The 17,273-nt window shown below is 37.2% G+C and overlaps 1 protein-coding gene across 1 annotated transcript; it reads right to left on the reverse strand.

Moving 5' to 3' along the window:
• Window positions 1–8,122: 8,122 nt before the first annotated feature.
• On the reverse strand, window positions 8,123–16,071 carry LOC112166373 (superoxide dismutase [Cu-Zn], chloroplastic). Its single transcript, XM_024303214.2, is given in 9 exon segments — window positions 8,123–8,482; window positions 13,879–13,932; window positions 14,125–14,200; window positions 14,389–14,420; window positions 14,510–14,605; window positions 14,737–14,776; window positions 14,854–14,915; window positions 15,766–15,999; window positions 16,002–16,071. Coding segments are annotated over 9 exon segments (675 nt in total). The 5' UTR covers window positions 16,057–16,071; the 3' UTR covers window positions 8,123–8,456.
• Between the last annotated feature and the right edge of the window lie 1,202 nt (window positions 16,072–17,273).

The raw sequence follows: 17,273 nt of genomic DNA on the forward strand, positions 1-17,273 counted from the left end.
GATTAAAATTAATTGGACTAATAATTGATCATCGATCAGTATATTACTTCAAATGTTTGAGATAATGCATCTACTAAAGTCTAAAACCCATCATAACATTATCATGTGTATTACGCCACTCTGAGTTGGGTGAATTATCGAAGGCAATACCATTTATCTGCAAAAGTCTTAGATATTAGGCAACGTATTTAATGGTTAATCATGTTCACGTTGAGGTATATAATTTAAAAGTGAATTCATTGAAACTTTAACGATTACAATAATTTAGAATGGTATACCGAAAAATTTTGGGAGCAGACACAAGCCACAAATGAGCTCTAGCTTCAAAAGCTAGAACTAACCAGAAGGTGTATTACAGCAACAGGTTGCTCATGTACAATAAAATACTGCTCTTAATCACTTATAGAGAAACTAGCAAACAACTAAGGATAAATTCCCAGCCTCCTCAATATAATTACCAACAATGAGACCATTGCCATGACCTTGAGATTTGGAGACGAAACCATCAGAATCTGCAATCTGGGTATACAAGAGATCGATAGACCAATCAAAACTATATTTGTCCCAACACAAGTAGCACTGTTCGCCAAGCACACAATTGTGGTACTCATAGGCTCACAACAATATTATACTGAGATTTTTTTATAGAATGTAGAGATGAGCAATCCACCTGCACATAAACACGGTACACCCAAAATAATACGGATAACACAATTGATCAAACAGATACCCAAAATACCTCCTGGATCCCAAATCCTTAGAGAACACAAGCCCAAATGGACTCCACAATAGACCCAGAGGTAGCCCAGCCATACGACCCAGTTTTCTGATCTGGACACCCAAACATTAGCTAGGCACCCAGACATGAGTTACTGCCATTATCACCTCCAACGTCGACCAAATAGCCGTCATCGGAAACGTTGCCGCCATCAAAGACATCGTCGCTGTCAAATGCTTCGCCGCCATCAGAGGTCTCGCTGCCATCAGAGGTTGCGGCGCCAGCAGAAGAAAACAACCGCTCACTACAACGACCCACTACTGGATTCGCTACCCTTCAGGCCAGATCTGATTCCACCAGCCTCATCACACAACACTGATCAGCCTTGGGTTCCTCGCCGCCCACGCTCTTGCTCGACGTTGGTCTCGATGTTCAGGCACCGCTGCTTGCCTTTGACGGCACTGCCAAAACTCCGCTGGGGAGAAAACCCTAGCAGAGCGTTTTCTTTTAGCAAAAATAATATCCATGAGTTTTATTAGACACTTGTTATATATTTTGTTCACATTGAGGTATGTAATAGTCTTTTATGGTTTATTGATGTACAATTTTTTTTTTTTTTAGAATTAACTTTTAGTAATAAAATGTTCTGTTCTAAAAATAAAATTAAAGAAAAACCTTGAAATTTCTAATTAGGTTTTTCAATTTCTTTACCCGACAAAAGAAGATGGTTTAATTCACTTCAACTTCACGCTAGGAAGTTTGCACTTGAAGTTACCCTTGTAGGCTTCTACCAAAAATAAAATGAACCATAAAAATAAATAAATGTGTGTACGTTATGCATCTTAAGGATGCTTCTTTCTCAGGTCAGTTTATATGATCACATGGTGAATTAGTAAGTAAGCCAACTGATGAAGTCGTCAGTTGATTAATTAAAGCCAGTTAATTAAGGAAGGAAGGTGAAGCATGGCTCGTACAGTCGTACTCATTCACTTCACGTACCCTTGAAGAAAAGTATACCACTACATATATATACTTACACTTAATATCGTGCAATACATACGCTGTATAGCTCTGCGTACTATAGTCTAACAATTTGGTAAAATGAAATTAGCCCCATGAATTAATATGTATATGTATGGCATGTAAGCACCAAGTGCACCCAATAAGCAACAAGATGAAGCATCGTGAACTAATTAATTGTTGTAGACCACAAACGTGTACTAGTCTGGAACTATCCGATAATTTATCTCATTGTGTCTTAGGTCCGTTGTGCACCAAAAAATTGAATGAACGTTTTGGAGAGAATAGATAATTTCATTATTTATCTAAGATCAGAAGGCACTTATATCAAATGTTATCTTATATCAAAGTCATAGTTGGCACAAGCTGCCAAAGTAAATTGACAAATAACCCTCATTACAAACAAAATGAGCTAACTTATTCAAGCCTAAAAAAAAAAAGACCCAAACCCTCACAACCTAACTTTCCTTAATATTAATCTAGTCACCTAGAGACCTCAATTAGTGTACAACTAGAGAAATTAAGAATTAAACTGACAAAGGTCTAAGTCCATTTGCAGGATTAAAACTAAAACGAGAATCACCAGAAAATAGGGCTAAAACTAAAACTAGAATATAAAATAAAACTAAAATTAAATACCCAACCCAACAATGCCTAAAGACCTGGCCAGAGAATACAGCTCAATCACCAAACCCAACCACAATGACAAGACCAGAAACACCGCCAACTCAGCACTAGCGCCGCATGACACCTACTTCGCCGCCGTCACTATTGACAAGCCTCGAAGCCACTGCCACCATCAACTAGAACTCACCCTACCAGCGCATCTAGTAGCATCCCATCTAGCAAGCGCACCATCCACTGTCAAAGCATATCCAAAAAGAAACAAGTCAGTTGGGCAACCCGATAACCCCTCCTTCGCCGCCATGAATGGATCGCATAGCCACTCCACCTGCAGCCACCATCATCACGGACAACAATCATCCTTTGTGCCCCCACGAACCAGAGATTCGAAAAGAATAGAAGAACCCGGCTATATCCACTATAGCCACACCCTTGACCAGAACTGAGAGCCTCGTCAAATTGCGCAATTAAGACCACCCATGAGGCTACAACGTCCCAAAAACGTGTTGCCGGCCGGGAATTGAATCACGGAGTAGAGGCGCGGACACGTACTATGGACTAGGGTTTTTCTTCTTGTGGTCTTAACATATTTCAAAAAAAAAAAAATGAATGAACTTAATGGAAAAGAAGATGAAATTATAGTTAATGTAAGGGTTTTTGTCAATTTACCCCATTTTTAGAGATTTTTTTCTCACTTACCCCATAAAGTTTTTTTAATTCTTTCTTACCCAAAACACTCTAAGGAGGTCTTCCCTAATTCCCTCTTACCCAAAAACTTAGAGAGAGAGAGAGAGAGAGAGAAAAAATGGAAGAGAGAGAAACCATAGGAGACTTCGTCGAAGCCCGGTCACCGGTCACCTGCCCCGGATTCAGGTCATTGACTGCGGGAATCTGGCCATCTGCGGTTGCCTACCGGAATTTGCTGAAAATCTCACCGGAAAGGTTTTTTTGCCCCCAATAGACGACTATCAGCCATGTATTGCCCCTCAATAGAAGACTATCAGCCATGTATTTCCCCCCAATAGACGCCTATTGTCCCTCAATAGACGTCTAACTTTTGGTTGTCAGAAAGTTAGACGTCTATTGCAGAATCAGGGCTGGACCGTCGAAATCAGAATCGCAGTTGGGCCTTACAATCGAGTGTCTTCGCTGCAACCGGCGAAAGCTCCGATCTCTTCCTCCAAGCCCGAAGCCTCCATGGCGCGGCAGTGTCGACGCCGCACTGGGAGATGGAGAGAGAGAGAGAGAGAGAGAGAGCTACAGGCATAGTGCGGGAGTGAAGAGAGAGAGCGTCGTCTGGAGAGAGAGGAGAGAGAGTTCTGGCAGAGAGAGGAGAGAGAGAGTTCCGGCGTGAGAGAGAAGAGAGAGTTCTGGCGTGAGAGAGAGGAGAGAGTTCCGGTGTGAGAGAGAGGAGAGAGAGTTCCGGCAGAGAGAGATAAGAGATGAGTGACATAAATTGTAATTTGTTAATTAAGTTGAGGGTAAACTTGTCTTTTTATGTTAAATTGGGTTAGCTAAATGGGATAATTTTGTCCAATTTTAGGGCTTTAGGTCAAAGACCCTTAATGTAAATTAATTATCCAGAAGCTCTTTCTTGATTTGGGCTGGACCTATGGTGAAACTGGACTGTTAATTGTCACTTTCCAGCAATTAAGTTATGCTCAAAAGCATTCCAACAATTGTTTGGCTATGTAATCTTGATCATGCTGATCAGTTTATCGTTGATGATATTTCCAATTAGGTATATATGAAGCAAAGGAGTGATTCCATTAAAATCAAGCAAAGGAAGTTTGGTATAATATTCTTGGCGTAACAAATCAAAGTGATTAATCAGGCGTGTGAGGCACGTAAATAGGAGATAGTAGAGTAGAGTAGTGTGTGATGCTTCTAATTGGCACACTAGTTGCAACTCATAAAGGGATTGATAGAGCCATTTAAGGTACGGTGTACCATAATTTAGATATTCTTTTTCTTTGTGACTTATTATCCTACCATATTAATAAAATAATGGAAAAACTAGAAGTCGAAAAACAAAACAAAGAATATATATTTGAAGAGAATAATGGTATACATGGATGTTAATTGTAAACTCGTCTTTATACTAGTTATCTGCTCCACATGCATGCCAAATACATAAAATTGATTTTTTCATCATTCCATATATGTAAGTACGTGGACAAAATTGATGTTCATATGAAATTTAATTTATCTGTACATATTGTTAGTTATTGGCAGTTTGGCATAACTTCTCAATCCAGCAGGCATATATTAAGCATCTTATATTTTAAATAAAAAATGCACTCTAAAAAGATATTAAAAGGCAGGTGCATGCCTGATTCATGAAGAAGCATATATTTGGGTCTTTTTTTTTTTTTTTTTCTTGGTATTGCATATATTTAGGTCTTTGATTTATAAGTTAGTTGAAACTATAAAACTACATTTAGAAAAGCAAATGCTGATCTTATTGACTTGATAACCAAGTTAGTTTATCCAATATATTTTGGTCCAATGTGATATATATATATATATATATATATATATATATATATTTTTTTTTTTTGTCCTTATTTGGGGCATATGAAGACAGAACTTGGAATCCAACTTGCATTGCCATACGAGGGTTGTTTTTATATATGAAGAGAAGCTGAAAAGATCAATCCCTTTTGTCCTTTTTCTGGGCACAACTAGTGGTCATGACCCATATCCTTTAGTAGAAACATATAAAGGTTTCATAATTTCCACGCACACAAAGAGGAAGCTAAGCTAGCTCAAATTTGAGTGGTCAAAAGAGAGCAACAATAGAATAAGACACACACACCTTTCATGAAAGCAACTTCTTGTTTTGATCGATGGAGTTGGAGGGAAGTGACCCAAGTGAATTGAATTGATGATGAAGCAGTAGAAGTATTGTAGGGGATGGACTTGATACTCACTATAGTTAATTAGTTTGATCAGTTGAGATGTCGCTGCAGGAAACTGTTGGAGACTGAGAATTGAAGCTCGATCATCTTGAACATGATTTGTGAGCCACTCGTGCATGAGATGAACATCAGAGCTAGCTAAATCTTCTTATTTTTTCAATTTTTATGGTTTTCGATCTGTGAACAAAGTAAATGTGTACGCGATTTGAAAATACTTAATTAATAATTTAAAATTTATAATGCACTTTATGAAAATTTATTTTTATAGCTAGGTGATCTATCTTACATCAACGACTTTGAAGTTGGAACACGTAAAATGATATGCTGCCTCTAAAACTTTCAAAAGATTGAGCCTTTGATGTTAAATCTGCGAACTTAATCTGTCTGGAACTCTATCGACTATATATTCACGCCTTGAAACTCGAGCATTCAAGAAAGATGGTAAATTCGGGCACAAATAAGATCATAAATTCGGGAATTGTTGGAACAACGACCTATATTTGAACCGCCATAGCTCCTTCTATAATCAAATTCGATCACATACTGTAATTAATTTTCTCCAGAAAGGAAACACATACATGCCCCTTCCACTAAAAGATTTTTTTTTTTTAGCTATTTTAAGATATCTTTTATGGGACCATTTGTCTATCACATCAAAGTTAGAGTATAAACGCTCGACCTATATACATACATACATCTATGGCCCTTCCACTGAGAATCTACTATGCTCGATCGATCTTCTGATTTTTATACTGCCATATCTTTCTCAGTCGTCAAGCTAGTGCACCATGCATCCTGTTATGGACATTGTCAATGACGTCGGACTAAGCACACCATATAGTTTGGTACTTTTATCACATATTAACAAATGGAAAGAATCGTCGACGTTGCCAATAATTTGGAGTTTTCGAGGATTTGAAGCCTTTTAAAAACACGGGTGCAAATACTATGGTTAATTACCATGAAAAAAAACCTTCATTCTTAGCCACAAAGAAGAGGAGAAAGATCAGATACAGTTACGTATAGCATGCAACTGCTATCACATTCGTTTGATCAAACCATTTACAGACGTCACGGATCAGAACTCGTTACCAGCTTAAAAGCCTCAAGCAACTGAAAGAGACAGATGGGTAAAAGCTTTGACGGTGCCAAATAACTAACTGGTGAAGTAATGAATGCATGGCACTAGAATATAGAATCTGCAAGTAACATATACTGAGGACAACTTTAGTTTTAGTGGTAGTGAAAAGTTGTATGTTTTGGTTGAGGAAATGTAAGTTGTAATGATGCGCATACAAGATAACATCAATAAGTCTGAACTTGGCATATTTTCTTAGTCGATTCTTCGATAGTTTCAGTTTTGGGAGTACAATGATCATCTAACATAGTATTTGTTTGTAGAAGATCCTATGTCTGAGGTTTCTTTCCTACTACCGAACCCCCAAACTTTGTTTTTACATTTTCTTGTGTGACATTGTACATGAGAAAGAATATTGCTTAATATAGCTTTGATAGCTGAAGCTTTTATCTCTGATGTTTTGTCTAACAGTAAGAGCTAGGAAGAACAAAAGAGGCTTTAATTTCGTCCAACCACGACGACAATAAGGACATTATGCCAAACTCCAACCTTAAATTAGGCTGTTGCTTCCCAACTCAACTCTAGTCAATACATTGTGATCTTTCTATTCTGCCTCATGACCTGTCTTTTTTTAGTCTAAAATTACTAATCACAAACAAACACCTTAGATGGTAGGTAGCAGTCCAAATAATGAGCCCTAGATCCATCCATGGATTAATAATAAGCTAGATCGATCCGGTGGACTATATTTTCTGCCTTAATATTCTGACAGTCAGTTCTTATTGCAAAAAATCTGAAAATAAAAATAGGATTTTAGTTTTATGTGGTGTAGGTGTGGTTTGTTAGATACTCTTACTAGAATGATGGCATGAATTGCACCACCAGCAAAGTGTCGACTTCAAAACATTGGCTATAACCTAGTAGCCTCTTAGTTTAGTTTAAGGCCCCAAAATAAAGAAACTATGATTGAAAGTTAGAATAATCGCAGTCAAGTAACCAAGCGTTGGATCAGAGGCTCAGAAGTAGACCAGCTGAAAACAGGTGAAGCAAGTTGCTTCAACATCACAACTACACGGTGCTTGAAAATTAAGCTCGCCATGCCACTTTGAAGTTTCAAATTCCTATCATCCTATCCTTGTACAATGAGAATTAATGAGAGGTGGCCAATTATTTTGGTTTAGACCAAAAACAATGACCAAAAGAAAAACCCTACACTGACTAGCTGTGTCACTCACAATCTGCAATCCAAAAAATGACCATATTGTACCAATTATATCCAATTGAATAGCAATTTAAGGGTCAGCAGTGCATGTCTACCAAGTTATCCACTCTCACAAACCAATTCAAGTCAATAGAAACTCGATCGAATCATGTACGGTCATATGTCATGATGGAAAATTATTGGCCAACTATTTGATAATAACAATATCACGAGTGAAAGCTATAGTGTTAACCTACTTTTTGGTAGTCTAACTGTCTAAGTTTCTGAAAGATAGTGATTTGCTAAGATTTGCATTGCAGTGCACTATTGTGTAGAAGATCCTACCTCCTTGATTTCATTCCTCCATCCTCAATTTTGAATTTGAATCTCTTTGGATAAATATTTCACCTGCATGGAGAACGTTAGCTTGGAAAATACTATTTGACTACTTTTTGTCACCTAAAGTTTTTGTTTGCAGTAGTTGTTTAAGAATAAGAGCTAGGGAAAAGAAGCCTGCCATATCCCTTCCCTTCAGCCACAATAAGAACTCAATGCCAAACTTCAAAATTAGGCCCTTTCGTCCAACTCAACTCTCTGTCAGTAGTACAAATACAATTCCTGCCTCATGACTTTTCCTATATTTAAGTAACAATCCAAACACCTACAACCATTTGACATGTTGAAACACTATTGATCCAACTTCCTTGCTTTCATAAGTCGATGGCAGTGCAACGGAACTGAACTTTATTGAGATAAAAATATTCCATAAATGTAATGACTACCATGTCTATATTACATTACACCCTCAATAGATTAAAGCTCTATATGAGAAATTTTTGCAACAGTAGCAGCCAATTCAACATGCCAAACTGCTTTCAATGAAGAAAGTTGTTCTTACACTGGAGTCAAACCAACCACACCTGCACACAAAAAATTACAAAGAAATTAGAAGTTGAAGAAATTAAGGAAATCATGTAAACGCACCCGGAAGTTCTATATATATGCTGCAGTTCTCGCAGTGTATTAAGGAACATGCTCAAGTTAAACTTGAAATAAATGAGATGACTATGTCATTCATGGAAATAAAGTTAAACTAATACTTGCACTTGAACAGTATGTATTACAGAATGATTCAGTGTTGTATGATACACAATAAACATATCCAGCATGAATCAAAAACTATATCCCAGTTTCCACCCCAGATACATATCCCACATGCTAACTAGGTTGCATGTTCTGAATTGTAAGTGCCATGTCTGGGCTAGTGTCCATGTACTGTACTTATCTTGCTCAAAATCTTTTAAACTGGGAACTAATTAACTTACCAAAATAAAGAACCTGGAGCAAGACAAACAGTAAGCCCATTTAACCTGTCTGTGTAAGTACTTTTGTCCTCAATGCCACTCACAGAACTAGGAACTAGTTAAGACAAGGAGCAGAAAATCATATACCCACACCATTCCTACGTTCCTTTCCAGTTTCTTCCAATGTTGGACGCAGTTCTGTGCAAAGACGAGCATCTAAGACAACCTAGAACTCAAATCTACTCGTGACTTGTTTGAGTGCCTGGCAAATGATGTCACATTTATGAGTTCAACTTTTGAATCCTTCCACTTGTTGGGCCAAATCAGAATTCTCATCCATAGGTTGGAGAAAAGGATTTCACCTACAGAAACTATAACTCCCCATTCCAACCTCCTAAGACTATCAAAATTCAATTTTATTTTCTTTTCTGATGATTAAAAAAAAATTAAAATAGGTATATATGGGACAGTTTATCTTTGATTAGGTAGGATTTGAAAAGTACAAAATTTGGAGGGTAGTACTAAGAGGCACTAAAGTTTCCTAACTTTTAGTCGTCAAATGTTATGGCAGGTGGAATGACAGTACTTAATCTCCAAAATAAATTAGGTAGGATGCAAATCCAATTTAAACAAATGAAATACCACATACATTCTCTGATAAAAAAAAAAAAACACTGCACATGTTGAATACAAATTTTTTTTTGTTTTTGGTGCTTAGCATTACTCAATTTACATACCACATCACTTGTGGAGGTTGAATCTACTTACATATTGATGTAGGACAACCCAGGGGTTTTTTTTTTTTTTTTTTTTTTTTGTGAGAAGAACCCAGGGGTATTCTGTGTTCAAGGTCTTAGAGGGTGAAGTCTAGAGTTATCATCTGTTTGGGGGATGGGTGTAGTGGTAAAAAAAAAAAAATATCACTGCACATATTGAATACAAAACTTTATGATATGTTTTTGTTTTTGTTTTTGGTGCTCAGCACTACTCAATTTACATATCACATCACTTGTAGAGGTTGAATCTACTTGCATATTGATGTAGGACAACCCAGGGGTATTCTGTGTTCAAGGTCTTGGAGGGTGAACTTTAGAGTTATCTCTGCGCAAGGGATGGGTGCGGTGGTCAAAAAAGAACTGGGATTGAAAGGAAAGGAATAGAATATAGGGGGAACTGGAATAACTTCTTGGAATCACACCAAGAACTCTCACAAATCATTCGAGGGATATTGTTTCAAAGAAAAGATAAGCAATCTGATTCCTTGATTTCTAGCAATACATAGTGACCCTTTTATAGTGCTACATAACATACTGGAACCAAAAAATCTAAATGTTAATCATTAGATGACCTTCATTAATGACGTGACTTTTTGGAACCATAAAAGTCCAAATGTTAATCACTAACAGACAGAGGATGCCCTAGAAAAACTAAAGCATGACCGAATGCAAAGAACATGCACCTTAAGTGAACCATCTAGAAGACACATAAAAACTCTACAGCAACAAGAAGACTCCAGCAAATCTAAATGATTATCTCTCTAAATCTTATTTCTCTATCATCTCATCCATTGTCGACACGCTCACAACTCATAAGCTCGCTTCTGTTATTAATTAACTTTCTCCCGCTTGGTATGATTTGCCTCTGGCAAATTGAAGCTCAGGTTCAGCTCATACAGAAAAGGATTGGGCCAAATCGAATCTTTTTTTGGTTATCCAGGTGCAATTAAGGTGATAGGCCAGGGTATGGAGATGCATTATGTGCAGGAGGTGGATGGTAGTTTTCTGGTAGAGTGAAGAGTCACAAAGGTTTACAACTTTACATATTCTTTTCCTCATGGTATTGTTATGTGGTGTGAGGTCCAATGCAAAGGTTGAACTGGTTCTGAGGTTTGAAGGAATGTCCAAAGCATAGGCATTGCTACAGATCCTCTCGGCCACCTTAAACCTGGAATGAAGTTCATCACCCTCCTTAGGTGCCACGAAAACAGAAGTTGTATATGCATATGTCATTTTGTCTCTTTCCTCCAGTCCTTCCTCATTACTAGCAACACCTTCTACAACATGGGGTTCTCATTTGGTTCTGCTCAATTCTGTCTTAAGGTTTTCAGCATATAAAAGTTATTTAGTCCTCTCTTCAGGCTGCTCTTGAGGCCTGGTCTTGACAACACCTATAATCGAGACATCACGTTGGGCATGTCATGCTCATATTGCTCATGTTGGCCAATGAGAACCGCCATCATTTCACTGACTTGCAGCAGCAACTCATCTGGTTGTCAATTAATCATCAAACCCCTAATAGGTAGTCCATTGCAGGTGACATGGTAACACCTACGCTCTGACGCCAATTGCCAAATGGACAATTCTCAGATTCACCCCTAGGGTGAACGAGCATATTCACCTCATTGTCGATTAACATATTTTTACTTAATAAATTTATAATCCAACGGTCCATATCTTAAATTAGCCTTTAAAGATCATCTCTATAAAAAATCAATCGAATTGGAAATCGTTTAAATATCTAATTGAATCAAACAAATGGATGATTATAACAACACTTACTACTATTATGATAAACCGTCCATGTATTTTATAGAAATGAATAACTAAAAGGTCTTTAATTTGATTGTTTTTTTTTACAGAGCTAATCTTTATATTATGCTATACAACATGAATAATTGGATTAGAAATTTTAAAGTTATTATGCGTTAATTGCAAGAGATGGTGAATATGTTCATTCACCCAAGGGGTGAACCTAAGAATTGTCCTTGCCAAATATGATGTAGGACAACCTATTAAGGTATTATAGGGTGAATTGTAAAGTCATAATCCATGGGGATTGAGGGAGGGGGAAGGAAGAGAATATAGGGAATTCTGGAATTACGAAAGGGTTCTTGAAATCACACCAAGACTTCTCAGAAATCCCTCAAGAAGTTGAAATACAGAACAAACCATAAGCCAACAATAAATGACCCTCATTAATGGCTTCATGTAACCCTTAAAGAGTTTAAATATGGATCAGTGACAGAGAATACCGTAGAAAACTAAAACATAACCCAATACAAAGAACATGCACCTTAATTGAAACATCTATAATACACAAAAACTCTACAGCAACGAGAAGACTCCAGCAAATCTAAATGATTATATACTTCTCTAAATCTTATTTCTCTATCATCTCATTGTTGACACACTCATAACTCATAAGCCAGCAAATCTAAATGATTAGAGACTCATAAATCTTATTTCTCTATCATTTCATCTGTCCTCAACACACTCGTAAGTCCGCTTCTGTTCTCTAGTACATAAAAGGGTTTTGTGTGAATCTATTCTGTCACTGGCAAACTTTCTTTATGCCCACGGATTGAAGCCTGTTGAGTTTCTAAATCGAATGTTGATAGAAATGTGGTTAACGATGTGACTGGTAAATGCCATATAAGAAAAGTAATATGCGGCACAGAGATCTCAATGCCTAGATGCAGTGTCACTGAGATCAAGAATGTTACTGCGAACATTGAAGAGTAGGTTTCACTCTCTCTTCCTCATATATATGAGTAATTGCAAGCCAACTAAATCACAAATTAGTGAACAAACCCATTAAAGCAAAGGGGAGAGGGCTGCCCATTATAAGCACGACTATACCTCATTTACCACGTCTTCTAACACAAGATAATGGGGAAACTCAAATTGCCTTCAAGCAAATCTGATTACTTCTTTCTTTTTTTTTCTTTTTTTTTTTCTGTCAACTATTGTTTATTAATTTCTAGGTCACCCAGCCTAGCAAGAAAAGAAAGGCACAGATATTTAAGTACTGTGCACAAGTCAAGCAGGCTATAGTTAAGTGTCTAATAGAATAGTAGGGTATGTTTACAGTACAATACAAGTATCACACTTTGTCACTGTTATCAATCAGGGGGCTGTGTTCCAAACATTTACAATATGGATTACTTTTGCCAAATTCCCTTATGCCCACATGAGACTCCCAATTTGATGCAATTTGACAAAAGTGATCAAGATGGTAAACGTTTTAAAACATGACCAAATTCACTGAACTTGTAATGCATATATCAAAATTCAAATTCAATAAAACACCGACCCAAAATGAATATAAACAATATTCACTAATAAATAATTCAAATGCTTAAGTGAGTTACGTTTTAAGTCGTTGGATGACAATCAAGTCATGTGAGTACAAAAGGCATAAGATGATACAAGGCCACACTTTAAGTGACAGTAGTGCTCTTACTCTTTCTTTCTGGTCAAGCTAGTGCTATTTTTCCTAGGGGTAATAGAGTGAACATATATTGTTTCTATTGAACAATAAAAAAAAAACTGAAAAACAAAGATAGAAACAAGATCTACATCTCAAAAACAGAAAAAGAAAAAAAAAATTAAAAGAATGATATACCCTTTACGAGAAACATTTGGGACACATATAGTTGCCATAAATTTAGTTTCTTCATATAAGTTGTAAGGAACTGAGATATATAGAGTACAATGTAGCACTAGTCCCTGAACTTATGCCCAACTTCCTAAGTCCCAAAACGATATTTTTCGTAGCACTAGTCCCGCAACCTTTTAAAATAGATAGCACTAGTGGGAAGGCTAAAAATGTTCCCCAGACTACATGGGAGCAAACATGGGGCCTGACAGTTCCTATTAACCCACCATTGGTATCAACAATCTTTTCTAGCTCTATATTAGTACAATCTTTCAGTTTAATAAACAATTAACAACCTAATGAATTAAACATAATAATCAGGAATACGTTAAGAGTAATTAATAATGCAAACAGGGTCTTATTAATTTGACAATTGCCCTATGTTTCCCAAAAATAAATAAATAAAAGAGTTATTCCTCATTTACTTCTTTCTACTTATTAATGTTGTTACAGCTCACAATTAGATAAAGAAACAAACCAAGTTACAAAACACTAGAACTTTTTCAAACAGAAAACAATGCAAATGGGTTTATACAGAAAGAACAGATAATTCTAAAGTAAAACTGCTTGCTTACCACATGCCAATCGTCCACCTGCATTGCCAGTGCTTAGACTAAGTTCATGTCCACCTACGAATGCACACCAATGGCGATCAAAAAACAGAAAAAGGGGGTAGGAGGGAATCAAAACCTTTTTGTTAAATGTAATGACATTAACCACCAAAACAGTTAATCCATAATGAGAAAATATACTGCAACCATACACCCTCCTATTCCAATCATAAAACTTTCTTCCACAAATGACTTTATAAACATACTCACCCTTTCCAAGGTCATCCTCAAGTTCATGAACCACCAAGGCTCTTCCAATTACAGCATTAGGACCAGTTAATGGTATCTACACATTTCCAAAGCAAGAAACAGATTAATAATATACCCTAGGTTTGAAGCTAAATACCACATATGAAAATTAAAAATGTTACACCATACCAAAGCGTATATGTAAATGAAAGATGCACATTCCCTCTACGTACAAGCATATAAGTCAAATCTTAAAGAAAGTCATTATCTGGGTTCAAATATTACCTGGCTATCCACGATTGTTGCCTCTGCCACTCCTGCATCCCCACAACATACATATCTCAACACATTGAGCAGTTTCGGGAAGTCACGGAAATTCATATAGAGAAACAAGAAAATGACTTACCATCGGCATTAGCAATTATGTTTCCCAGGTCACCCGCATGACGGACTTCATCCTCAGGAGCTCCATGAGTCAAGTTTTTAGGATTGAAATGTGCTCCTAATATTTAGAAATTGAAGATGATAAGGAACCATATCGAATGCTATGACTTTAAGAACATATCACATAAAACTACATCCACTGAAACACTAACATAACCAATATCGCTTTAAATGAAATATCAGACCGACCTGTGGAAATGCATCCATTAGTCGTGTCACCAAACTCATGCTACACAAGAAAGAAAACACTTGGTCACAGCCAGTTTGCTAATCCAAAGATGAGAAAAGCTAAAGCAAAACACTCACCAAGTGGAACCCATGAGGCCCAGGTGTAAGTCCAGTAATACGAACATTCACAGTTGTAGGACCTACAAACAATACAAGACAGTAGGATTGAGCAGTCAGTTCCCCATAAGAATCCCAATAATGGATCCACAAGACAGAGAAGAAGTATTTGAGCATGGAATTCGGGCCACTGATGCACAATTGAAGGAATTGCTTAAAAGCATTCAACTAATTAACTAAATCAAAATAAATACTTGACTCCGGAAAAGTAAACAGCCCCCTTTTTTAAATTCTCAATAAGTTAAGACTAGAAATAAACAGTCACAAAGGAGGCCATTGATTGAAGTTAAGAGAATCGATCGACAGCCGAAAAATGCGGAATCAGATCCAGGCATAAACCAGGAAAACTTTCACAATGATAGCTCTTCCACATTTTCATTTTCCTAGACTTCAAAAGTATGGGAATGAAACCCAGCAGAAGTGACAAGTTAAGAATACAGACCAAATTTCAGAAACAAACAATGATGCACTCACTCAAAATTGAAGGAAGGATTAACAACGGATTCCACATGAATACATTCAATTTTGGAATAGTTGACCATCCCCGTTTCAGATTCTCAAGAAATGAAGTTATACAACCTCTTAATCTAAGTTGAACGATGCATAATAAAAAAAAACCAGCTCTAAACCGCCAAAAAATTCCATCACGATATCACATTTCAATCTTCTTAGTCCAATAATAGGCATCAATATTATGAGAATGAATTGAAACCCAGCATACGGGATAAGCTATTGTAACAAAAACCAACTTCAGAGTAACAAACAACACAGAAACCCAATACAAAAAACACAGTGGCAATATCAATTCAATTCCGCAATGCAATTAAACATTCAGGAAGCAACTGATGATGAGGAGGAGCAAGACGAAATAACCTTCATCTTCTTGGGTCAAGGTAACGACGCCTTCGACGGTTGAAGTGCCCTTGAGAACGGCGACGGCCTTCTTGGTGGCGGCGGCGACGGTGAGGGGCTTGGGGGCGGCGGCGGCGGCGAGAGACATGGATTGGGATTGGGATTTGATGGGGAGCTTGAGAGAGACGCCATGGAAGGAGGAGTGGAGAGTTGGGTGGGGGTTGGGGGTTTGAATTGGGGCGAAGAGAGTGGGGATGTGTAGGCTGAGAGTATCATAGAGTGGGCTGCCATGGCCGCCAGTGCTGCTTGCATTGGTTGGTGGAGAAGTGGAAATGAAGATGATGATGATGATAATCTGAGTGTGAGAATTTGTGCTACTCACTCAGGTGTGTATGTTTTTTTTGGGTTTGCCCCACTGAGCAGGGGTTTATCCGGGGTCAATGGTGTAAAATGATTGTGGAAGATTAACCTTTTTTTTCTTTTCTTTTTTTCTTCTTTAGGGTGCTTCTATTCATACCTTCAAATTTGACATTTAGACCTCCTCACTTAATAGACTTCCAACTTACTTTTACAAATAATCATTTTACTATCTACACCTCTCTAATCTTCCTAAAATGCACATCGTCCAATAAAATCAATAAAAGCTCTGTTTTTTTAAGATTCTATTCATACTTTCAAAAATCATTAGTTGGACCTCCTTTTTTTTTTTTTTTTGAAACGGGGTTTGGAACCCAGCCTAACTGGGAGGCTCAGCCCCACGCCCGGAATTATTATTAATAATAGATGGATAATTGTACAGCGAGGGGACATATTACCTAAACCTCGAGTACTAGTACAAGCATCCTCATAGAGAACATCCTGGATAATCACAGGTGTCTCATCTAACCAATAATCATCTAAGTAATCAACACTAGCAAGATGGGCCAATCTATGTGCCACACCATTTGCTTCACGATAAATAAGCTTTACAATCCTCTACAATACATCCTACCTCAGATAAATCTTCTGTGTCTCTATTAAGTGCATCAATCACCATGGTACAGTCTCTATTTAGTTGGACCTCCTTTAGTTTTTGAAGATTTGGAATTGCAACAGTTTTTCTTTTTCTTTTTTGGAAGTTCATCCTCCATATACGAGTTACAGAGATGCTAGCACTCTTTCAATGAATTGTCGACTCTTGGTTAGCGTAAGCAACAATACCATGTTTGCTCATCATCTTGTACAAATATGTTTTTCAAGTATTATTTTCATTGCATTTATGTGTCATTATCCCTAAACCCTAAACTGATTGAACATCAACTTGAAATGAACATTGTTCTTTTGTTTTAGATACGTATGGGATAGTGGAGGAAATTACAATAATCAACCATGAGTCTAGTGCATTCTCTATAGATTTATATCATAAGGTTGAATTTTTCATCATATCTATAGAATAGTTCCACATAAAATTGCTCTGACTGATGATGTGCGGGAAGATCGATCTTTTGGACAACTACCCATTGCTGCATTTATCATATAAATGTGTTGGA

The sequence above is a fragment of the Rosa chinensis genome, chromosome 5, assembly GCF_002994745.2.
Source record: "Rosa chinensis cultivar Old Blush chromosome 5, RchiOBHm-V2, whole genome shotgun sequence".
Classification (NCBI taxonomy): domain Eukaryota; kingdom Viridiplantae; phylum Streptophyta; class Magnoliopsida; order Rosales; family Rosaceae; genus Rosa; species Rosa chinensis.